Source organism: Nicotiana tabacum, chromosome 16 (genome assembly GCF_000715075.1).
Source record: "Nicotiana tabacum cultivar K326 chromosome 16, ASM71507v2, whole genome shotgun sequence".
Taxonomy (NCBI): domain Eukaryota; kingdom Viridiplantae; phylum Streptophyta; class Magnoliopsida; order Solanales; family Solanaceae; genus Nicotiana; species Nicotiana tabacum.
Genome location: NC_134095.1, coordinates 16,429,577 through 16,456,452, shown reverse-complemented (window position 1 = coordinate 16,456,452; position 26,876 = coordinate 16,429,577). Strand labels below are relative to the sequence as shown.

General features: G+C 37.7%; 1 protein-coding gene across 1 annotated transcript; it reads right to left on the bottom strand.

Moving 5' to 3' along the window:
* Window positions 1-2,745: 2,745 nt before the first annotated feature.
* Window positions 2,746-3,701, bottom strand: LOC107763036 (F-box protein GID2-like). The gene has a single exon (XM_016581445.2). It carries the CDS (start codon window positions 3,586-3,588, stop codon window positions 2,938-2,940), a length of 651 nt encoding a protein of 216 aa, XP_016436931.2. The 5' UTR covers window positions 3,589-3,701; the 3' UTR covers window positions 2,746-2,937.
* Between the last annotated feature and the right edge of the window lie 23,175 nt (window positions 3,702-26,876).

Below are 26,876 nucleotides of genomic sequence, written 5' to 3'. Positions count from 1 at the left end.
ATTTATGTGATTGTCATCGAGTAATTTAATTAAGGTCAGTTGGCTTTAGTAGTAATTGGGCCAAATGTGGGCCTAAATGGGTGGCCTGGTCAGGAATCACCTCGGTGGGTTCTGGACCTTCTTCTCATGTGCTGGGTTCGACTTCAGGGTCCAAATAATACCAGCGTTTTAAGAGTGTTCATAAAAATCCGAAAACCTGAACCAAACCGACCAAAAAAACAATACTTTTTGGTTTGGTTTAGTTTGGTTTTGGTTTTAAAATTTAAAAACCGATCAAATTTGGTTTGGTTTTGGTTTTAATTAAAAAAATCCGAACCAAACCGAATATAGGAGTAGCTATTTTAAATTTATTATTACACCTATATATATGTATACTTTTATACAAAGTTTTAAAAAATTTATAGTAAATATTAATCGTTTGCTCTTTTAGTACAATTCTTACCTTTACATTCTAGTTCTTTACTTTTACATTCCAGTTTAATTGGTAGTTTTTTTTGGTTAAGTGTAAGAATCTATTTCATGTTAAAAATAATATATTTTTAATTGAGTCATTAAATTATTCATCACTATTTGATTCAATTATCATCAATATATCTTGGTAAATAATAGATTTCTCAAAGGGCAATTGATTTGATAGTGTTACGTTGAAAATGTGGTCACCGGAATGTGTGTTTGGTAGTGTATGTCTTATATTTAAGAAAAACCGACAAATAATCAAAAAAATCGAAAAACCGACATAAACCAAATCGATAAAAAACCGACTTAATTGGTTTGGTTTGGTTCTAATATTTGAAAACCCGACTTACTTGATTTGGTTTCTTTTTAAGGAAAAATCGATCCAAACCGAACCATGAATACCCCTACAACGTTTATTTTGTTTTTTCTGAATGTGATCAATTGGTTTATTGAGCTTTCTGCCTAATTTCTGGTACCAAAGGCATGTTGTACGAAGTTGGGCCTTTTATTGGCCTAGTCAAAGTCGTTGGACCTCCTGCTCTTTGTCATCTCTTCTGGGCTCAATTTCGAGCCCAGTTTCTATCCTTTCCTGAAAGATGTTTTTTTATAACAATTTGGGTCTGTCGCTGGCCCATCTCTTTTCAAACAATTAAATGTTTAATATATTGTTCAATGGCTACTTACAAGTTACAACTAGTAATTTTTAGAATTGAGCTTTAAATAGATTAAGCTAGTAAATCCATAGTTCACTTTAGTTGAGCACAAATTTTCGTAAATAAGTCGAGGTGTGCCATCCAATCACGTAATCTATGGCCTCTCATATAAATATCTTAACTAATGTAGAAAAACGCATTGAATTCTCGTAGTTTGCTTTAGGCGCGTTAATTAAATAAAGTGTCATAGCTATGGGTACGGTTTCGTGACGTAGTTGTGATACACAATTTTAAAATTTGAGGGTATATTTATGTGACCTAGTCACAATTTAATTTTGTTAATAAAATAAACATGTTGTAGATCGTGGGTACGGTTTCCGTGACATGATTCGCAACGTGTAATCAAATGATTAGTTATATAACAATTGGATTATTAAAAGCAGTTTAAAAGGAATAAAATGCACATAGGTTTCAAAAATGTTTCAAAATCAGATAAATAGGCTAATAATAATAGTTGAGCGACCGTGCTAAAACCACGGAACCCGGGAATGCCTAACACCTTCTCCCGGGTTAACAGAATTCTTTACCTGAATTTCTGTGTTTCGTGGACTGTAAAACAGAGTCAATCTTTCCTTGATTCGGGATTTAAAATCGGTAACTTGGGACACCATAAATTATCCCAAGTGACGACTCTGAATTTTAAATAAAATAATCTCGTTTCGATTGTCACTTAAATTAGTAAAAATTCCCTTATATCCCTTCCGGGGGTAGAAAAAGGAGGTGTGACACCTAATAAGCTAGGTCACCTTTAATCATGTGCCTTGGAAACTTCCCGCTAGTACATCATAACCGTTACTTTGCATTGTCTCGAGGTCGATCATTATGAACCCTTAGGGGATAACTCTAAGCTAAACTTCAAACCTTCCGGGGATGATCTCTTCGAGGCGCCCTAATGATCATAAGATCGAGTCCTCTGATTTTTATCGTATACATTGGGCTTTTTTTTTTTTACCCACTAGCACGATTATGAAGTGGAATGACATCAAGTAATCACCTTATTCTGGACTAGGTAATTCAAGAAATGACATTAGGTAGTCATTCTAAACGGATGCTATTTAGGAATTAGTCAGTGCGTCCTGAATTTTAGTTTTTCAGTTCATTTTTTTAACAACTTGAATTGTCCTGAAGTTAAAATTTTTAGTTTAAAATTTTAAAAATAGCTATAAATATTATTTAATTTTTGGGATCCAAATACAGAAGGCCCAAAAACCAGTGTTCCAGGTTCCAGCAAAACCCACCAAAAATCAACTGGCAAAGTGCCGAATGATACCTATTCCAATATGATCTCAAGCCAAATCCATGTGAATTTACTAATGCGCATTAGTACATCCCAAGAGCCAAGAGCCAACACACATCATCTCAAACGTGACGCCCCACTTTCGTCATTTTCCAATGTTTCCCCCAAAGCCATAATTAAAGCCAGAAAGGATGGACACCTCTTTGTTCTTATCTGTTTGCTTCTGCCCACAAATTTTCATACTAATCCTCCTCTTTTCCTTTTTCCTCACATCCAAACAACGAACTTTACGATCAAAGATTAATTAATGGTAAGCACATAGTAATTAGTATCAGTGACTTGAATTAACCAGAGCTCAGTTTACATTTAACTGCTTGGAATATCAAAAGCTTACATATGATACATAAGAGTTATAGATCCAAATCAATAGATCTAATAGATCTAAGCATAAATGATGCAACACAATAAAAGCAAACCATAAGCTGAAAAATTAGGACAATAAAATGTTAAATTTTGAAATTGAATTATCAATTAAGTTGATTTATTAGCTTTGAAGTTCATCTTCTCATAATACCGAATCGATAACAGCGATAGCGAGAGATTGACTTCATCTTTTCCCCATCGAGTGTTCGTAGCGGCGTATTTCAACGGCCGAGTAGGCGGCGGAGGAAGGCAAGGCCAGGCGGAAGTTGGAGTCGAAGAAGACGACGATGGAGGCGGCGACGGCTTTGAGAGTGGCCAGAGGTAAAGCGAGTAGAGCCGTCGGAAACCGCCGAGAGCGAGGACGACGGCGCGGAGCTGCTGTTGTTGGTTCCGGTTGTGCTTTGTGCAGATCAGCTCCCAGAGCCGCTCATCTAGTGCCGTCTGGTTCCACTGCTTGCTAACGCACGCTGCCGTAGCTAACGTGCGCCCGTCCACGTGTTTCAGCACTTCGTACAGCAGATTCTCATCCAACAACACCGCCTCCGACTCTATAATCTCCTCCATCTTCATCTTCTTCTTGAAGTCACCGTCTCCGGCGGAGGCTGTGCAGTTAGTTTCTCCGGCATCGAATTGCCGCTTCATCGGCAACCTTTTGTCTTCCTCCGACTCTATAACTTGTTTCATCTTCTTCTTCAACTCCCCTTCGCCGGCGGCGAAATTAGCACAATCGGTTTCTCCGCCGTCGAATTGCCGCTTCATTTGATAGATCTGAATGAGGAAATCAAAGGATAAAGGAGGAGGACTTTTATTCCCTCGATTCGGGGGTTGCTAGTAGGGGTGGGTGGGGTTGAAAAGGGGTAGGGGGGTGGTTAATGGTGGATTAAAGGGGAGCACATGCTATGGGGCTATAGAGATGATTATCGAAGACGACAAAGGAAGGTAATGAATGGGCATTTGGGTGGGCCGAAGAAAATGACAAGTTTGTCCATGTGATTGGTACTGTGTCCTAAGCTTGTCTTTGTCTTTTTATAAAGCTGTTTGTCTGATTCAATAGCAATACTTATTAGGCAGAGTATTTGGTCCATTCCTTTGGCTTTTCCCACTTGGTCGAGTGGTTTCGCTATAGTTTCTGACGTTGTTCTATTTTCTACTCTGTATTCATTAATTATTTTTCCTTTATTTTCGAAAGTCAAAATTAATCTCATTCAAACTCAATTTAAGAGTTATATTTCACTATTTTCAATAAAAACCACTTAGTCTATATTGTTTATATTACTATCTTTTTAAGTTTTTTTTATACCTTTGAAATAGTTCTAATCATACGAATATTTGGTTACATTTATCTCTTTATAAACGTCTCACTCGATTAATATTGTCGCACCCTTTTTGTACCCCTCCGAAAGATAATGTGTTGTTATAGATTGTGGGTTAAAGATCTTTTCCAACTAAAGTGACAAATTTGAAATAAGAATTATTTATTTACAGAGTCGTCACATGGAATTAATTTTTGTTGGTGTTCCAAGTCACTTTTTATTTGGTTTGACTCTATTATTATTGGTCTGCAAAAAACAAAGTTCGGGTAAGGAATTTTGTTGACCGCGGAGAAGGTGTAAGGCATCCCTGAGTCCCGTGGTTCTATCACGGTCGCTTTATTGACTACATTTGGCTTATATTATTTTTGGATAAATTGTGTTTTATTGGTTCTTATCTTTTACCCATGTCCGCTTTTATTGCTTGATTAAAATTATGAAAAGTTATCTTGAAATAAGTCACGCTTACGAATATTTATTTTGTTACATATCACAATTATACCACGGAGACCATATACATAGCCATGATATTTAATTATTTAAGCGCACTTGAATTATTTTTCTAAAAAAAAAAGTAATTTAAGATTATTGTAAGGCCTGGAATGAATATGTGGAGATATGTCTAAAAATAAACTAACGCGTGCAGTTTTAGTACTTAAATTATTTGTCTTAAAAGGCTACACTATTTAGTATGGGCCAGCTTGCTAATTCTACTTATCACAATCTATGACCCCTTTGATTTCTTCTACTGTTATCACTATCAATCAAGGACTTATAATAAAATTAAATAATTAACTAATAAAGTAGACAAAACTAGAAAACGTACTAATATAAGATATGAGTAACCTAAACATACAAACAGTAGGATACGATCCAATTATTTCCAAGACTTTGCTAAATATTAATAACTTAAATCCATATCAATTCTGCCATGTCAAAGTTTTTAATAAAGAAAGTGAACATGAATTCTTCCTTAAGAAACTAACACTTAAATATTATGTTCTATCAATTTTATTTATTAAACTAAGAAAAGCTTATCAATCAAATAAACCAAACAATCAGCCATAAGAGAAAATTTCATTCTCACAAAATACGTACGGCATACTAGATACACGCAAGCAAAGTATTTAAAACAAACTAGGGTGTGTCGCACCTCCTTTTTACCGCGCCCGCGGGGCGCGTGGGGGAGTTTTCTCCAATTGAAGGACAGTCGAAACGGGATTTATTTAATTATTTCAGAGTCGCCACCTGGGAATTTTAAGGCGTCCCAAGTCACCGGTTTTAATCCCTGAATCGAGGAGAATATGACTCTGTTTATTATTCTGAGAACCAGAAATCCTGAGTAAGGAATTCTGTTAATCCAGAAGAAGGTGTTAGGCATTTCAGAATTCCGTGGTTCTAGCACGGTCGCTCAACTGTTTTTATTATTGGCTTAATTATCTTGATTTTTACTAAATACGTTTTTATTGCATGATTTTACTACCGTTTTTACTTATTGTTTACAATTATATAAACGAATTATACGTACGTATATTCGTATTATATACCTTTCGTAATTACGGGGATCATGTCACGCATACGTGTACACAATATAATTGATCATATTATATCCTTTATTACAAATTCATATGTTCGTGATTTAAAATAAAATTAAGAACGTCACCACCCTTATATTTAAACAGTGAACTGCACATCCCGGGTTATATGAAATTATTTTTACATCCTCGAAGAAATCCCTTTTATTAAATATTCGCTCGAAATTGCGCGTACGCATAATTCGAATTGCTTTTATCAGTATAATCAGGTTACACGAACGTATCCCTAATTACACCAAATATTCTTAATGGTATTATGGGTTTTCCACGAATTGTTTATTATATCTATACATTTTATATGAAATTCATGAGAAATTCACATTTAAGGGATGCCTTTAAATTCTTTTAAAAGAATTCACAATTTATTAAATGTTGCCCATCGATTATAATTTTCGAGTATAAATTATATTCATCCCAACTATTCAAATTCAAAGAAAAGAATAAAAATATGATTTTTAGCAAATACAACATATATATATGCCAAAGAATGAATTGTATATGAAACTAACAAAAATGATTTATGAAGGGAAGAAGTATTTTTGAACAATTTTTCATTATTTATTTAGTGCAAATTCTATTTCTAATTACCATTGATATAAAGTGTTGCAATTTGTGCTTGTACATCTCATCTTATTCTCATATACTTGCTTTTAATCTAATAGGCCTAATTATTTTGTTAATTCTGCTTATGGTTGAACGTAAGGTATATATATAATCTAACCGATTTGATTCTCAATTTATGTGAATCATTGCTAAACACTAACATTCGCATTGTAAAATTCCCAGGCCATTTGTTATTAAGAGAGAGAACAAATCTACATAGTTGACTTAATAAGATGATATTGCATACAACATTATTCGTCATATTTTGACGTTCGCAAACATAGCGGAATATACTAATGCCACTTTCGACTATTGATGTTAACCATAATCACTATTACGCCATATATGGATAAAATGCAACCAATCATCATCTAGCCTTAATCCACAACCAAATAATCGAAATACACTAACCACGCATTTTCTTGATATTCCCAGAATACTTTATACCTCCTAACAATGTCGTAAAACTTAATTAATAGCCAACTTCATGCCATATTCCCTATCTTGACAATTCAATCATAACTATACTTTAATGAAATTCTGGAATAGATAATATTATTACAACACTTATATGAATTTCAAAAGAGAATGATCAGCTGATAATTAACATGTCAAGCATACTACTATATTAAACAACATGAAACAAAACTGAAATTTATAATAACAAACTTAGATAAATGGAAAAATAGAATTGCAATTCAAGCTTCATTGATTTGTCATGCTGAATCTCTTTCCAACATAGAATTTAAAAGATAAGTACCTGGAAATGAAGGTAGAAGAAGTAAATTTCAGCAGTTGCAGCAGTAACAAAATACTGGCAGAATATCAGTAATTCCACAGATTTGAGCAATAATAAGACCCGAGGAACCCAGATACACAGTAACAGTATTTTTAAAGAAACTTCAGATTTTAACTGAACAATGGAATCAAATAAATCCGAACAGATTCAACGAAAGAATAATATTTCAGATTTCAGTTTCTTTTCTGTTTCAAATTCCTATTTTTGATTTTTCTGTTTCTGCTGTTGTATCTGTGTCAGATTGTGGGTGTGTGTGTGACTATTCTCTTTTGGTTTCTTTTCTGTTTCTTCTTCCTCTTCAGATTTTCATTTCTGATTTTCTGCTTGATTCTCTTTCTTTTTTTCTCACTCTAGGTGTATTTTTTCTTAAAATCTCTCTCAAAATCTGATCTAAATCTCCTTAAATCTCTCTGAAAACTGATCTCTAAAATCCCTGTCTGAAAACTGATTTTCTCTCTCTCAAACTCCCTCTTAAAATCTGATCTCTTTTCAAATTTCCAGTCCCTGTACTTATACAGGTCTGTCCTATTTCCTTTTAGTGCTTCTTGGACCCCCTTCTTCTTTTAAAATCAGAAAGTTCCATTAAAAACTGCTTTTGAATACTTTAAATGATCTTATCCTGATTTTAAGCAGCCCCATTATCCCTTGTTCCCCATTATTATCTTAAACTATAGCCACTAACATTTCATTATAATACACTAGCATTAACACACTGTTTTTACTGTTTCATTCCCAGAAATACCCCTGACCTACTGTTTTTTACTGTCTTTATACGAAAAAATCAGAACAGATTCTACAATCTGTTCTCACAGCTATAACCAATCCTATGATTTGAGACAGTATATCATATTTATTCACAAGAATTGAATTTAAACAGAGGATTCTCAATTGAATACTGAACCTAAATAAAACACACTAACATTACACAGAACATGCAGGATTATTTCAACTGAAATTCAAAACTGAACTAAAAAGCAAACAAATACAGGAGCATTGTCAATATACTGACAATGCCCTGGAACCAACTGGTTTAAAATTCAACATACACGCAGCATTCTTTTGACAGACTTATTGAAATATAATCGAGGATGATTTAATCTGATGAGTATTAATCAAACTGATTATCTTCAACAATTGTCAACAAACAGTCTATAGAAACAGATTATTTCAATCAGTATTATCACAAACGGGAATTCATAATGTAACTAATCGACGAATTTAATCGAGTCGATTACACACATTGTGAACAAACATAACCAACAGAAACAATTCATTTATTTGATCAGACATACGGGTATGAGACAAAAATGACAGAATTAATCAAACAAAAAATATGAAAAATTAACAAGTTATTAAAACAAACAAAAATACACGTAGAATACACAGAAAAAATACCTCTGAATCCTTCAAATTTATTCAGACTAGAATTCCACTTGACTTTTGTCTGTTTGAAATCAAACAGACCTTAGTCGAAGTATTTTCAACTGAAAATACTTTGACTAAGGTCGATTAAACCCCAATCCTTCATTTGTATTGAAAAATATTCCAAGATTGGAAATTTAGGGTTTCAGATCTTGAATTTTAAATTCGAACATTTCCGGGTAGATTCGAAGGGAAACAAAGACGACACAAGGGTGAGGGAAGCCTAGGGGTGATTTGGTGTTAACTAGGGGCTGTTTGGTTTAGATCTGAGTTTGGCTCGAATCTTCAAATGAAGATTCGAGAACCTTCAGGGAGATTCGAGCCAAGCGGATAACATATTCGGATAGAGGGTGTTCAGGGGGTTCTGGGGTGTTAAGGTGGTGACCGGCGGCGTTGATGCCACCGGGTTTCAGGCGGTGGGGAATAAGGGCGGCTAGGGTTAGGGGTTTGGTTTAGGAAGGGATGATGAACAGTAGAGAGGAGGGGGGTGTTCAGTTAGGGGCCGGGGTAGGGGTTTGGGCCTTATATAGGGGTGGGGTGGATTGATCTCATCCGTCGGATCAATTAAGATGCACGGTTGAGATCAATCCACTTAACCAAACGTTGTCGTTTGGTTGAAATTCGGGGTCAGGCTGGATCGGGTCAAAGGGTCGGGTAAAGATTATGGGTTAGGGTGATGAGATCTCGACCGTTGGTTGGATTTGATCCAACAGTCCCTGATAAACTACGACCAAACGCTGTCGTCTTGACTCATTTGAATTGGACCGGACCTGGGCTGGGCTGGGGGGGGTAACTTGATTTGGGCCTGGATTTTAATCCAGGTCCGATTTTCATTTTACAACTTGTATTTTTTATTTTCTAATTTTATTATTAATCATTAAAATCTTAATTAAAATTATAAAAACAAAAATTACCCTTCCAAAGATATTAATCACCTTTTAACAATTATTTAACACATAGACCAAACATTAATTACACAGTGAAATATTTAAAATAGAACAAATGCATATTTTGTGATTTTATTTTGAATCAATTATTAAATGCATAATTAAATCCTAGATATGCATGAAACATATATTTTTATTTTAATTTTCATTTTGTTATGACAAAGTAAACATTTACGGATATAAGACAAATATTTAACAAACACCACGCGAATTCAAAAATTGCACAGTAAAAGAAATTTATTTTATTTTTGATTTATTTTGGAGTAGTTTTCGTGAGGCAAAAATCACGTGCTCACAGCTGCCCCTCTTTGTGCGGAAACTCGAAGAGTTTTCGTGCAAAGATAAAGTGAGCGGATACGAGCGATTTTTGCCCGTTCAAATACTCCGTGGTAAGCATTTTTTGAAAGATTTGACCGAACCTCTGCTTCAAAGGTTTCCTACATATCCTTGGCTATAAAGGAATCAGGTCAATGTAGTTCGGGAAGTTTTTTGTAGCTGGGACTACCATGGGACTGTGATGTTACTGCTGCTTCGTGCTGTTTTTACTGCTTGCTGACCTCCTTATTACACCTTACTTCAAAGGTAATACAAAAAGCTAAACTAGACTATGGTACATGAATTATAAAATCTTATCTAGATCATGCCCTTGCGTTTCTTGTTGTCTTGATATCTTGGTGACTCTTGGGCATTTGGCTTATTCCGTATTCCTTTTCATTGTGTCCAGTATTTTCTTTATCTGTTTGGGATTCTTGTTGTTTCCTGCTGGGGACTTTGTTGGACTCCTCTGCTTTATTGACTCTAAATGTGCTCCTTTCTCATATGAGCGGGTTTTTGATTTCAACACTTCAATTGTATTCCCTTGTTCTCCAGGTGGGCGCCTGACTGCTTCTTTTCTTTGTCCTCATTCTCCAGGTGGATGCCTGACTTCTTCAATTCTTTGTCCTCATTCTCCAGGTGAACGCCTGATTTCTTCAATTCTTATCCTCGTTCTCCAGGTGGACGCCTGATTCCTTCTTTAATTCTTCATCCTCGTTCTCCAGGTGGACGCCTGACTTCTTCTTTTCTCATCCTCATTCTCCAGGTGGACGCCTGACTTCTTTAATTCTCATCCTCATTCTCCAGGTGGACGCCTGACTTCTTTAATTCTCATCCTCATTCTCCAGGTGGACGCCTGACTTCTTTAATTCTCATCCTCGTTCTCCAGGTGGACGCCTGATTCCTTCTTTAATTCTCATCCTCGTTCTCCAGGTGGACGCCTGATTCCTTCTTTAATTCTCATCCTCGTTCTCCAGGTGGACGCCTGATTTCTTCAATTCTTCATCCTCATTCTCCAGGTGGACGCCTGACTTCTTTAATTCTCATCCTCATTCTCCAGGTGGACGCCTGACTTCTTTAATTCTCATCCTCATTCTCCAGGTGGACGCCTGACTTCTTTAATTCTCATCCTCATTCTCCAGGTGGACGCCTGACTTCTTTAATTCTCATCCTCATTCTCCAGGTGGACGCCTGACTTCTTCTTTTCTCATCCTCATTCTCCAGGTGGACGCCTGACTTCTTCAATTCTTTGTCCTCATTCTCCAGGTGGACGCCTGACTTCTTTAATTCTCATCCTCATTCTCCAGGTGGACGCCTGACTTCTTTAATTCTCATCCTCATTCTCCAGGTGGACGCCTGACTTCTTTAATTCTCATCCTCATTCTCCAGGTGGACGCCTGACTTCTTTAATTCTCATCCTCGTTCTCCAGGTGGACGCCTGATTCCTTCTTTAATTCTCATCCTCGTTCTCCAGGTGGACGCCTGATTTCTTCAATTCTTTGTCCTCATTCTCCAGGTGGACGCATGATTTCTTCTTAACTCCTCATCCTCATTCTCCAGGTGGACGCCTGATTTCTTTGATTCTCATCCTTATTCTCCAGGTGGATGCCTGACTTCTTTAATTCTCATCCTCATTCTCCAGGTGGACGCCTGACTTCTTTAATTCTCATCCTCATTCTCCAGGTGGACGCCTGACTTCTTCTTTTCTCATCCTCATTCTCCAGGTGGATGCCTGACTTCTTCAATTCTTCATCCTCATTCTCCAGATGGACGCCTGATTTCTTCTTAACTCCTCATCCTCATTCTCCAGGTGGACGCCTGATTTCTTCGATTCTCATCCTCATTCTCCAGGTGGACGCCTGACTTCTTCTTTTCTCATCCTCATTCTCCAGGTGGACGCCTGATTTCTTTAATTCTTTGTCCTTATTCTCCAGGTGGACGCCTGATTTCTTCAATTCTTTGTCCTCATTCTCCAGGTGGACGCCTGATTCCTTCTCTAATTCTTTTCATCGGGTTTTTCCTGACACAAATGTTGTTTTTGCCCCTGTTTTAAAATCAAAGAAAACTTTGTTAGTTTTAAAGCAGGATGGTTAACTGGGCATTCTCGCCGATGGTGGGTCTTCTCTTCGTCTTGTTTTATTGCCTTGGAATGGTTGAAAAGACTTTTTTGTCTTTGTAATTGATACTTGACTATAGGATCACCAACTGTTGTTTTTACTTCGAACCCTTTTAATCGTAATCATATGTCTCTCCTGACATTGCTGATCCACCTTTGATTTCACTTTTCTTCCTCCCATATCTTATTATTTTTATCTCCCGCCTTTCATGGCCGTATTTTGCATCATGTGATCTTGAATCTTGGTAGTATACCCTGACATTCCTTCTTATTTGTTTGGAATAAAACTTATCTCAAAGCTTTAGAAAAGTAAGATTATTAGTGACGAAACACGCTGATTTCGACAATTATAGAATGAAAAGAAAAATCCAAATTTGGATGACTGTTGGAGAAGGAATAAAAACTTATCTGATTGGAGTCACTGGCACCAATGATCAGGGTATGCATTTTGGATTAATCAACCCAGTCTTTTAATTAATCTCCTTTTAATTGTCTCATTTTGTTTTCCCCAAAATTTCCATAACCCAACTTCATTTCTCATTTTACAGATATGTTTGACTTGTAATATCTCAAAGAGTTTTCACCGACAAACCTTCCTTATTCCTTTTCGTCTTATGGTGCCTGCGAAGGTTTTCACCAATAAGACTCTCTCATTTTACTTTCTCTCAACTTTCGTCATCTTATGGTGCCCGTGTGGGTTTTCACCTATAAGACTCTCTCATTTTACTTTCTTTTCTTGTTTGTACCAGAGTGTTATGAATCATCTTCATTTGCTTGACTCAGCATTTTTCTAAGATTGATCGAAAGGTCTTTTTGGTGTGTGGTTGGAAATGGAAAGGTATCAAAAGCTAAACAGTTTTGGTATGTGTTTAAAATTACAACTCTTGGAATCTTTTTCTTATTTCCAATACAGTTCTTGCCCCAGTTTCTTGATTGGGGTCGCTTGATGTTTCTTTTTGTGCACATTATGCATATTGTGCACCCTATGACCGAGCCGTGAGGCGCCTACGTATCCTTCTTTGAGGAATCAGGTCAAACGTAGTTCACTAAATGATAGTGATTTTTTTTTATTATTATTTCATATTTGATTCTACTAAATGATAGTGATTTTTTTTTTATATATACACTTATTCATTTTTTTATTATTGTTATTTCATATTTGATTTTCATTGATTCCAAGAGAGGGTAGGAAAGAAACAAATATGGCTCAAAAGGGGAAGCAAAGGGTATATTGTTTGGATAGCAGAATAAATTGCCTTTGTCATTCCAATCTTTGAAGTAATGTAAAATACAAACATTCAAAAGTTATGTATAATATATTTTTACCGCGTCAGAATTGATCGCCATATCTATGCATTTGCCTTCAATATCTGTTAAACATAGTGCACCATTCGATAATACTCTGGTCACAATGAATGGTCCTTGCCAATTCGGGGCAAATTTGCCTTTTGCCTCAACCTGATGTGGAAGAATACGTTTCAGCACATGCTGACCCACTTCAAACTTCCGTGGACGCACTTTTTTGTTGTATGCTCTTGCCATTCTTCTTTGATACAATTGGCCATGACATACTGCGGCCAATCGTTTTTCATCAATCAAGTTTAACTGTTCTAGACGGGTTTTGACCCATTCATCATCATCAATCTTTGCTTCGGCGATGATTCGAAGGGAAGGAATCTCAACTTCTGCAGGAATTACTGCTTCGGTGCCATATACCAACAAATAAGGAGTTGCTCCTACTGAAGTGCGAATAGTAGTGTGATATCCTAATAAAGCAAATGGTAGTTTTTCATGCCATTGTCTTGAACCTTCTACCATTTTCCGAAGTATCTTCTTTATGTTTTTGTTGGCTGCCTCGACTGCTTCATTCGCCTTGGGCCGATATGGGGTAGAGTTGCGATGTGTAATCTTAAACTATTGACATACTTCCTTCATTAAATTGCTGTTAAGATTAGCACCGTTATCTGTGATGATCACCTTTGGGATTCCGAATCGACATATGATATTTGAGGGGACAAAATCGACCACAGCTTTCTTGGTCACTGATTTGAATGTCTTGGCCTCAACCTATTTGGTAAAATAATCAATGGCTACCAGAATGAACCTGTGCCCGTTGGATGCTGCCGGCTCAACTGGGCCTATCACATCCATTCCCCAGGCAACGAAGGGCCATGATGCCGTCATTGTGTGCAACTCGGATGGTGGAGAATGAATCAAATCTCCGTGTATCTGGCATTGATGACACTTGCGCACAAAAATGATACAATCTCGCTCCATGGTAAGCCAATAATAACCAGCTCGGAGGATTTTCTTTGCCAGCACATATCCGCTCATATGGGGTCCGCAAACTCCCGAATGTACTTCAGACATGACAACCGTAGCTTGTCTGGCATCTATGCATCTTAATAATCCAAGATCTGGTGTTCTTTTATACAAAACTCCTCCGCTTAAGAAGAATCCATTTGCCAATCGCCTAATGGTCCTCTTTTGATCTCCTGTGGCTTGTGCGGGATATATCCTCATCCTGATATACTCCTTGATGTCGTGGAACCATGGTTCACCATCAAATTCTTCTTCAACCATATTGCAATAAGCGTGCTGATCGTGGACTCGAATATGTAGTGGATCCACATAAGCTTTGTCTGGATGGTGCAACATTGATGCCAAAGTAGCCAATGCATCGGCGACCTCATTATGGATCCTTGGAATATGCCGAAACTCCACTGATTGAAACCGCTGACAAAGATCATGTAGACATTGTCGGTATGGTATGAGCTTTAAGTTTCAGGTTTCCTATTCTCCTTGAATTTGATGTACCAGAAGATCCGAATCTCCCATGACTAAGATTTCTTGGATACCCATGTCTGCGGCTAGCCTTAACCCCATAATACAAGCTTCATATTCAGCCATATTATTGGTGCAATAAAATCGTAGTTGTGCCGTAACAGGATAGTGATGCCCTGTTTCAGAAATGATTACAGCTCCTATTCCGACTCCTTTCATGTTAGCAGCCCCATCGAAGAAAAGTTTCCAACCAGGTTTTTCAATTTGCTCCATCTCGTCTATATGCATTATTTCTTCATCAGGAAAATAGGTTTTCAACGGCTCGTACTCCTCGTCGACCGGGTTTTCAGCTAAATGATCAGCCTATGCTTGGGCTTTTATTGCAGTTCGAGTCACATAGATGATGTCAAATTCTGTGAGCAATATCTGCCACTTTGCAAGTCTTCCCGTTGGCATAGGCTTTTGAAAAATATATTTCAACGAATCTAGACGCGAAATGAGGTAAGTGGTGTAGGACGACAAATAGTGTTTCAATTTTTGAGCTACCCAAGTCAGGGCGCAGCATGTTTTCTCCAGATGAGTATACTTAACCTCATAAGCTGTGAATTTCTTGCTAAGGTAGTAGATGGCCTGTTCTTTTCTGCCAGTGAGGTCATGTTGCCCCAATACACAACTAAATTAATTTTCCAAGACCGTCAAGTAAAGAATCAAAGGTCTTCCTGGCTCTGGCGGGACCAATACGGGTGGGTTTGACAGGTATCCTTTTATCTTATCAAACGCCTCTTGACACTCATCGGTCCATTCGACCGCAGCATCCTTTTTCAACAATTTGAAAATAGGCTCACAGGTTGACGTAAGCTGAGCAATAAACCTGCTGATGTAATTCAACCTTCCCAACAAACTCATTACTTCAGTTTTGTTCCTTGGAGGTGACAATTCTTGGATGGCTTTGATTTTTGATGGGTCTAGCTCGATGCCTCGCCGACTGACTATGAATCCCAGTAACTTTCCAGATGGAACTCCAAATGCGCATTTGGCAGGGTTAAGCTTGAGGTTGTACCTGCGAAGTCTTAAGAAGAATTTCCTTAAGTCCCCAACGTGGTCAGATTGATGCTTTGATTTTATGATCACATCGTCCACGTATACCTCAATCTCTTTGTGTATCATATCATGAAACACTGTGGTCATTGCTCTCATGTAGGTTGCTCCGGCGTTCTTCAAACCGAATGGCATTACCCGGTAGCAATAAGTTCCCCATGGTGTGATGAATGCCGTCTTTTCTGCATCTTCTTCATCCATTAGAATTTGATGATACCCAGCATAACAATCCACGAAAGATCCTATATCATGCTTGGCACAATTATCGATCAAAATATGGATATTGGGTAATGGGAAATTATCTTTCGGACTGGCTTTGTTGAGATTGCGGTAGTCGACGCATACTCTAATTTTGCTGTCTTTCTTTGGTACATGAACAATATTAGCTAACCAAACAGGATATCGAGTGACTCGAATGACCTTTGCTTCCAACTGTTTGGTGATTTCTTCCTTAATTTTCACACTCATATCAGGCTTGAATTTTCTCAGCCTCTGCTTGACAGGAGGCACCGTTGGATCGGTGGGCAATTTGTGAACCACTAGATCAGTGCTCAGGCCCGGCATGTCGTCATATGACCATGCAAAAACATCTTTGAATTCTATGAGTGCTTTAATTAACTCTTCTCGGATCTTTGGTTCGAGATGGACACTTATTTTAGTTTCCCGAATATTACTCGTGTCCCCTATATTGATGTCCTCGGTATCACTCAGGTTAGGTTTGATTTTTTCCTCAAAGTGAATTAACTCTTTACTAATCTCTTCAAAAACCTCATCTTCATCATATTCTGGTTCATAATCACAACATATTTCTTGAATTAATATTTCGGAACCAGATTGATTTTTAAGACTGAGCTGAGGATTCCTCATGCATGCCATATCACTAGAGCCAGCGTAAAAAGAACTGTACAGAAAAAGAAGAAATGGAAAAAGAAGACTATCAGGAATGATAATGAAAAAGGAAACTGTATTTTATTGGATGATGAAAGATAACAAGGTTTGCACACTTCAAACAAACTGTAAGATAAGCATTGGGATTACAACCCTGAGGTAACCCAAACAAACTGAAAGAAAATCAAAATAAACTACCAAGACTCCTTTCGAATGGGGAGAGGAGTGGCTTTCCAATTATTAAGCTTTGTTTCTGGCCCAACGAATTGAACTTCTGCGTTGCTACATCCTTCCCCGCTTTCCAACATATTTACATCATTAAACAATTTCTCGAATCTTTCAATTAATTCCTCCTCAGAATTGACCCGGGATTTAGGAATTGTTGTTATCGGGCGATTTTTAGCACTGGTCTTGACAAAAGACTTTGATAGATGTGGGACTGGTTTTGGCAGAACCCATGCCTTTTGTTTCAGCTTTCTGGCCTTTTTTACGTCGTTGACATTGAGTACGAACCCCAAACCGAAGGTTCCCCAGTTCTCGGGGAGAGATACTGGTTGTGTAATTCCTTGCAACGATGAGCCTAGACCTTTGCCGGGTATAAAACCATTTTTTAACATTTCATAGGCTACCATGACTGATGCAGAGGATATTTTTGGATTCGGAAGGTACTTCCCCTCTGGAATTTTCTCTACCGACACTGTGTCGGACACTTGGTATACCCATGGTCCCTGGTCATTTTCTGTTCCCTCGACCGGTACAATGACCCTGCTGTGAGCATTTAAACTTTCTTCTCCATGCACAACTATTTCTTGATGATCCCATTCAAACTTGACCGCCTGGTGTAGTGTTGACGGGACTGCTTTAGCAGCATGGATCCATGGTCGACCCAACAATAAATTATAAGAAACAGTTATGTCCAGTACTTGAAACTCCATTGTGAATTCAACTGGCCCTATTGTCAGTTCCAACATTATGTCACCACATGAATCTCTGCTTCCACCTTCAAACCCCCGTACGTAGATACTATTCTTCTGGATCCCCTCCTCTTTAATTTTTAATTTGCTTAAAGTGGAGAGAGGGCAAATGTTTGCACTTGACCCGTTGTCAAACAATACTCAGGTTACTACAGAGTTTTCACATTTCACGGTGAGGTAAAGAGCTCTGTTGTGCTCGGTACCTTCCACAGGCAATTCATCATCAGAAAATGTAATTCAGTTTGCCTCAAAGATTCTGTTGGCTATTCTTCCCAAATGATTTACAGAGATTTTTTCAGGAACATGAGCCTCATTCAGGATTTTCATCAAAGCCAGATGGTGCTCCTCTGAATGGATCAGTAATGACAATAATGAAATTTAAGCGGGCGTCTTTTTTAGTTGATCCACAACAGAATAATCATGGAGCTTCATTTTTCTTAAAAACTCTTCCGCTTCTTCTTCCGTCACAGCTTTCTTTGTTGGTGTTGGATTATTTTTAGTTTTTCTTAACTCTTCGGGAGTAAAACATCTTCCCGAACGAGTCAAGCCTTGCACCTCACAGACTTCTTCCTTGACTTTTTTTCCCTTGTACATTACAGTCACTCGTTCATAGTTCCATGGAATAGCTTTGTTATTGATCACTGGTAGCTGGGTTACAGGTTTGATAATAACCCGATCTACACGGGCTCCCTCCACGACTATAATGGGTTTACTAGCAACCCCTGGTACTATCACTTTCAACCTTTCTTGCTTTGTGGCAACCTTGCTCGAAGACCCCTTCTCGTCTACCACAGATGGTTCATCACCATTTCTACTCTCTTTAGGTTCCGGCTTCTCCTCTGTTAACTGCTTATCTGGCTTGGCTTCATGAGACTTGATCATCATGACAGTTTGTGACGGCTTCTTTGTCTCCCCATCAGCTTGTATGATTTCTATCATATTGGCCTCTTGATGGGCTGGCATTGGATTTCTATTGATATTGGGAGCTTCGGGGGTTTGAACCTCGATTTTATTAGTATCAATCAGTTCTTGTATTGCATTTTTCAAGTGCCAGCATTTCTCCGTATCATGGCCTGGTGCACCGGAGCAATACTCACAGCTAATGGTGTAATCCAGACTCTTTGGAGGAGGATTGGGTAGCTTGGATTGTATTGGTCTTAGCATGTCTAGCTGTCTCAGCCTGTGGAACAGACTAGTGTAAGACTCTCCCAATGGAGTGTAAGTTTTCTTTTTCTGTTCCCTTTCTCCCCTGTATGCTGGCCTAGGCCTGAAACCTGGTCCGGGATAGGCTCGTGGGTAAGTACTTGGTATGGCAGGAGCACGCCAATTGGCGTGAACAGGTGGCTGATTGTATGCTTGAGCATGGTTAATGGAAAAATGAGGCTCCGAAGGGTGATAGTAGTGTTGGGATGAATCGTGGTGGTAAGTTGATTGGCGAGGTCGTTGTTGATTATAGTAAGGCGGTGAACCTTTGGGTCCTGACCAAATTCCTGAATCAACTACAACTGCCTCTTCCCTCTTCTTTCTTCCGATTCCTCCTACCCCACCTTGAATAGCTTGAGTAGTCGCCTTAATCGCTGAATAGCTCATGATTTTATTTGTCTTGAGGCCTTCTTCCACCATACCTCCCATCTTTACTACTTCGTTGAATGATTTCCCAACCGCTGAAACCAAATGGGCATAGTAAGTTGGTTCCAAAGCTTGAAGGAAGTAGTCTACCATTTCACTCTCCTTCATAGGAGGATCTACTCTTGCTGCCTGTTCTCTCCACCGAAAGCCATACTCTCTGAAACTTTCATTGTGTTTCTTCTCAAACTTTGTCAAAGATAGTCGATCTGGGATGATTTCCAGATTGTATTGGAAATGGTATGCGAATTCCTGTGCCAGGTCATCCCAGGTGTACCATCTCCCATGGTCCTGGCGTGTATACCACTCCAAAGCTGATCCGCTTAAACTTTGACTGAAGTAAGCCATCAATAATTCATCCTTTCCCCCAGCTCCTCGCATCTTGCTACAGAAACCCCTTAAGTGGGCTACTGGGTCGCCGTGCCCGTTGTATAGGTCAAATTTGGGCATCTTGAAGCCAACTGGTAATTGTACATTGGGGAATAAGCACAAATCTTTGTATGCTACACTGACTTGCCCACCTAATCCTCGCATGTCTCTGAACGATTGTTCTAGACTCTTGACCTTCCTGAACATCTCTTCTTGTTCAGCATTTTTGGTTGGCTTGTCAATTTCGGTTGGGAGATCAAAACGAGGAGCAGTTGAATGGATTTCGGAGGCTTTGAGGGTGGGCTCCGGGGGGTAATATTGGTTGTCCTGAGCCTGGAATGTAGGCTCACTAGGAGATTTGTGGAATACAACCGGGGGAGGTGCTACGAAAACAGGAGTCATAGGTGGAGGAAAATATGGAACTGGTTTCGGAGGTGGAGACTGCGGTGTCTGAGAGGTGGTGCCTCGGTAGTGCTGGTAAATGGGGAAATTTGGGGATAATTCAGTGGTAATATTATCCTGAGTTTGGGTCATTGATGGAGCAGGGTTAGTTGGGTAAGACGGGGGTAACTGTCCTGTAGACCAGGCTTGGTACATCTCAGCCATTTGCTGCTTAAGTTTAAACATCTCTTCTTTCATTTTCCCGGCATCCATTTCCTCTAGATCCATACCTGTGTCAACATCTGGGATAGACATACTTTCGGGTATTGGTCCTTTTGATCTCGTGTGATAATGATAATATGCCAGTATACTCTTTAGAGAAACTAACTGCTTGAATTCTGGAAATGAACAAACTTGTTAGTTTTGAGAGTTTAACACATATATAATTACACGTTGAGATGCAATGCTCCTAGACAGATATCCCCTTTCTATTATGCATTTGCTTGGCTGCTTGTGTCGTCCCAGCTTTCTTGAAATTTTTATTGTTACTCACTTTTATTTTATTTATTATATTCCTTTTATTGTGGTGGTCGAATCTTATAGAGATTGCCTACGTATCATGCCCCCGCATGAATCAGACCTTGCGTAGTTCGGACATGAGGCAAACACTTTTATTCATTATACAAAGATGAACAGACATTACATTTGAAAACTTTGTAAGAAAATGGCTTGAAACACACACACTTAAATCAAAATAAAAGATACAATTCTTAACATCTCACAACGTGCCCCACTTTCCACTTGTGTTGTAAATTAATAGATTATTTGCTCAATGTGGGGCTTGACCTGTATAACCTCCCAGCGTACGATACATCCTTTCCAACTCCGTTGCTAGATGACGGGCAAAAATTGGTGCATGCTCTGTAAACCTTTCATAATCCATTCCTTGGCAGTTTACGTAACTTTGAGAGGTGTAGACCGCCAGGTCGTGGATTTGTGCCCTGAAATCTTGGAGACGTTGGTCTTGGTCCTGCAATTGCTGCTGGCGAGTGGTGGCTATATCTCTGACACGGTTTTCACGATCTAGAGCTGACTCTAATAGAGCTCGGAGTCTGGCCTGCTCTAATCTTGCATGCGCTCTTTCCCTGTCGATGTCTGCTTGTTGATGTTCTCTGTTGCATCTTCTTGCCTCTTCTAGTTGTGCACGAAGCTGATCTTCTGATCGTATCCAATGGTCTTTTTCCTTCTTGAATTGTGCCATGTCTTCTTCGGATTGCCTTACTTGGCGTTCCTTATTAGATCTGGCCTCTTCGTTTAATTGTTGGATCCTTTCTTTTGCTTTGCTCAACGCCCTTTCGTTTTCCGCAAGAATGGAATCATAATCTTGCATTCTTTCAAAAAGATTGGCGATGGTTTTTTTATCCTTCCAGCTCCTCTTTGGTGTCTCAGAAACTCTTTTCATTTTTTGGAATCGAGCATGAAGATTTTCATTCTCACAAGCTAGACTCTTCTTCTCGCCTTCGGCTTCTTGTGCTTGCAAATCTTTCTCCAAACTGAGGCTTCTCAGATTTTCTTTTAGGGCATGGATAGTTGCTTTGTACCCTTTTTCCTTTTCTCCCCAGATCAACCGCTCTTGGATTTTATCATTGAAGTTTTGAACATGGGGTCTTTTTGTTGGCCTTCTTAGCTCAGGCTCTGGTACATCATCCACGCGAGACCGTTTTTCAAACCACCTTGCATATCCAGGATTTATCTCACCCTTTGTAGTGTCTGGGACTTGAGTATCACTTTTCAAGTATCGACATCCATTCCACATCTGCTGAAGTAGAGCCTCGGAAATAGTGGCTTCTGGGTGTAATTCGATTACTTGCATACTCAAATCTTCATCATCAGGAACTACTTGATATCTCCCTAGTTGTCTTAGGACTCTTAGTGGCGCATACGGCTGGATGCTTCTCAATCCCAATAGTAGCAGATAACTATTTGAGGTTGACATGTGTATCACTTCCCTCATCGGGAGCCATCCCAAAGTCCATTCAATCTGATTTGCCGTCAAAGCCTTTAGATGAGATACCCATGCTTCTATCCCTTCTGGAGCCTGATAATTTTTTATTCTTTCCTCATAACTCTCGATGCAATTATCATTGTTTGACCCATACTGTATGATCTTGGGCTGTTGTTGGAGATGTTCAATCACCCACATTTGCAACAAAATTTTGCATCCTTCGAAGACTTTTGCTCCTGATTTACATAAAGTCAAAGCCCGATAATGTCTGAGAGAATGATGAGGACAAGGGTGTGATTTTCTTTGGTGGTGAGGATTTGCACAACTTTCGCGGTGCGAATATCAATTGTTCGCTCTTTGTTTGGGAAGATCATGATTCCTAGAAAAGCCACCATGAAGGCAAAGCGACGGTGAATCTGCCAAGTGTCTTTGTTTTGCTTGTTAGTAAGGCCTTTCTCATGAATTTCAAACCCATCTGACTTTCCGAACCTTGAATACAAAAAGTTGAAGGAACAACATCCATTGATGACATTGCTTTTCCTGATTTGACTGCTGATGTTTATAAGACCGAAGAATCGATGTACCGAAGGAGCCTTTGTGAATATCAGGCTTTGATTTCTTAGACTTCCGTCAAAACCAGCATATCCAGCTATCTCCTCTAATGTAGGAGTAAGCTCGAAGTCAGAGAAACGAAAGACATTGTGAACAGGGTCCCAAAAAGTTACTAACGCCGCAATCAGATCATCACGGGGTTTAACTTTCATAATATCCGTGAGATTTCCCAAATGCTTGACGACCCATTTTTGACCATCTTCGCCTAAATCATACCACCACATTTGAAGCTGAAATAGAAACTCTTCTGTATTCGTGGATGGGGGATTTTGCGTGGTGCTCATTTTGTATCTGAAATTTAATTTAATAAAGTCAAGACTGATTTTGAAAATATACACTAAAAAATCATTTTCAAAATTTTTTATTTATTAAATACCTTTATTTCAAGATTTAAAACTATTTTTTAAAAATTTTTAAAACAACCCATTTTATTCCTCGGTTCTCACCATGATTTCATTTAAGCTGGTCAACAAGCATGTTCGAGGCAAATGAATGCACAAGTAGCAAGTAGGATGCATCAGGATGGTCTTTTTGTTTCGGGTTCACCTGTCCTAGACAGACCCAACCCCTGTGTTGAGTCTCCAAGGCCAAATGTACATGATGCAAATAGACGTTCCTACTAGGGATCCGGTACATGGCTGAGTTATTCTAGGTGAAAAACCTGAGGTTGATTGTTCTAAACCTGGCTTACTCAAACGGACAGTTTGAGCCGAAGCGGGGGCAACGTACCGGGAGCACGAAAGTCTATCCGGCCAAGTTACTTGTCCCAACTTCGTCTTATTTGGTATGACTTTAACAGAAAGGTGGGCCACGCGCACGTGTGCACCATAAATTCAGAAGACTCAGAAAGAATGAGGTTTCGTAGCAATTGTATATGCATAATTCAAATAATATTAAAGCAGTAAAAATTTAATTTAGCAGATTGAGCATATACCATGTAAAAATCAGACAATAAATAAAGCCAATTATAACAGTTATTTTAAGCTTGAATTCTTTAAACCCTGAACCAGAGATTCTGGGTTTTATGTCCCCAGTAGAGTCGCCAGAGCTGTCGCACCTCCTTTTTACCGCGCCCGCGGGGCGCGTGGGGGAGTTTTCTCCAATTGAAGGACAGTCGAAACGGAATTTATTTAATTATTTCAGAGTCGCCACCTGGGAATTTTAAGGCGTCTCAAGTCACCGGTTTTAATCCCTGAATCGAGGAGAATATGACTCTGTTTATTATTCTGCGAACCAGAAATCCTGAGTAAGGAATTCTGTTAATCCAGAAGAAGGTGTTAGGCATTTCTGAATTCCGTGGTTCTAGCACGGTCGCTCAACTGTTTTTATTATTGGCTTAATTATCTTGATTTTTACTAAATACGTTTTTATTGCATGATTTTACTACCGTTTTTACTTATTGTTTACAATTATATAAACGAATTATACGTACGTATATTCGTATTATATACCTTTCGTAATTACGGGGATCATGTCACGCATACGTGTACACAATATAATTGATCATATTATATCCTTTATTACAAATTCATATGTTCGTGATTTAAAATAAAATTAAGAACGTCACCACCCTTATATTTAAACAGTGAACTGCACATCCCGGGTTATATGAAATTATTTTTACATCCTCGAAGAAATCCCTTTTATTAAATATTCGCTCGAAATTGCGCGTACGCATAATTCGAATTGCTTTTATTAGTATAATCAGGTTACGCGAACGTATCCCTAATTACACCAAATATTCTTAATGGTATTATGGGTTTTCCACAAATTGTTTATTATATCTATACATTTTATATGAAATTCCTGAGAAATTCACATTTAAGGGATGCCTTTAAATTCTTTTAAAAGAATTCACAATTTATTAAATGTTGCCCATCGATTATAATTTTCGAGTATAAATTATATTCATCCCAACTATTCAAATTCAAAGAAAAGAATAAAAATATGATTTTTAGCAAATACAATATATATATATATGCCAAAGAATGAATTGTATATGAAACTAACAAAAATGATTTATGAAGGGAAGAAGTATTTTTGAACAATTTTTCATTATTTATTTAGTGCAAATTCTATTTCTAATTACCATTGATATAAAGTATTGCAATTTGTGCTTGTACATCTCATCTTATTCTCATATACTTGCTTTTAATCTAATAGGCCTAATTATTTTGTTAATTCTGCTTATGGTTGAACGTAAGGTATATATATAATCTAACCGATTTGATTCTCAATTTATGTGAATCATTGCTAAACACTAACATTCGCATTGTAAAATTCCCAGGCCATTTGTTATTAAGAGAGAGAACAAATCTACATAATTGACTTAATAAGATGATATTGCATACAACATTATTCGTCATATTTTGACGTTTGCAAACATAGCGGAATATACTAATGCCACTTTCGACTATTGATGTTAACCATAATCACTATTACGCCATATATGGATAAAATGCAACCAATCATCATCTAGCCTTAATCCACAACCAAATAATCGAAATACACTAACCACGCATTTTCTTGATATTCCCAGAATACTTTATACCTCCTAACAATGTCGTAAAACTTAATTAATAGCCAACTTCATGTCATATTCCCTATCTTGACAATTCAATCATAACTATACTTTAATGAAATTCTAGAATATATAATATTATTACAACACTTATATTAATTTTAAAAGAGAATGATCAGCTGATAATTAACATGTCAAGCATACTACTATATTAAACAAAATGAAACAAAACTGAAATTTATAATAACAAACTTAGATAAATGGAAAAATAGAATTGCAATTCAAGCTTCATTGATTTGTCATGCTGAATCTCTTTCCAACATAGAATTTAAAAGATAAGTACCTGGAAATGAAGGTAGACGAAGTAAATTTCAGCAGTTGCAGCAGTAACAAAATACTGGCAGAATATCAGTAATTCCACAGATTTGAGCAATAATAAGACCCGAGGAACCCAGATGCACAGTAACAGTATTTTTAAAGAAACTTCAGATTTTAACTGAACAATGGAATCAAATAAATCTGAACAGATTCAACAAAAGAATAATATTTCAGATTTCAGTTTCTTTTCTGTTTCAAATTCCTATTTCTGATTTTTCTGTTTCTGTTGTTGTATCTGTGTCAGATTGTGGGTGTGTGTGTGACTGTTCTCTTTTGGTTTCTTTTCTGTTTCTTCTTCCTCTTCATATTTTCATTTCTGATTTTCTGCTTGATTCTCTTTCTTTTTTTCTCACTCTAGGTGTATTTTTTCTTAATATCTCTCTCAAAATCTGATCTAAATCTCCTTAAATCTCTCTAAAAACTGATCTCTAAAATCCCTGTCTGAAAACTGATTTTCTCTCTCTCAAACTCCCTCTTAAAATCTGCCCTTTTCAAATTTCCAGTCCCTGTACTTATACAGGTCTGTCCTATTTCCTTTTAGTGCTTCTTGGACCCCCTTCTTCTTTTAAAATCAGAAAGTTCCATTAAAAACTGCTTTTGAATACTTTAAATGATCTTATCCTGATTTTAAGCAGCCCCATTATCCCTTGTTCCCCATTATTATCTTAAACTATATCCACTAACATTTCATTATAATACGCTAGCATTAACACACTGTTTTTACTGTTTCATTCCCAGAAATACCCCTGACCTACTGTTTTTTACTGTCTTTATACGAAAAAATCAGAACAGATTCTACAATCTGTTCTCACAGCTATAACCAATCCTATGATTTGAGACAGTATATCACATTTATTCACAAGAATTGAATTTAAACAGAGGATTCTCAATTGAATACTGAACCTAAATAAAACACACTAACATTACACAGAACATGCAGGATTATTTCAACTGAAATTCAAAACTGAACTAAAAAGCAAACAAATACAGGAGCATTGTCAATATACTGACAATGCCCTGGAACCAACTAGTTTAAAATTCAACATACACGCAGCATTCTTTTGACAGACTTATTGAAATATAATCGAGGATGATTTAATCTGATGAGTATTAATCAAACTGATTATCTTCAACAATTGTCAACAAACAGTCTATAGAAACAGATTATTTCAATCAGTATTATGACAAACGGGAATTCATAATGTAACTAATCGACGAATTTAATCGAGTCGATTACACACATTGTGAACAAACATAACCAACAGAAACAATTCATTTATTTGATCAGACATACGGGTATGAGA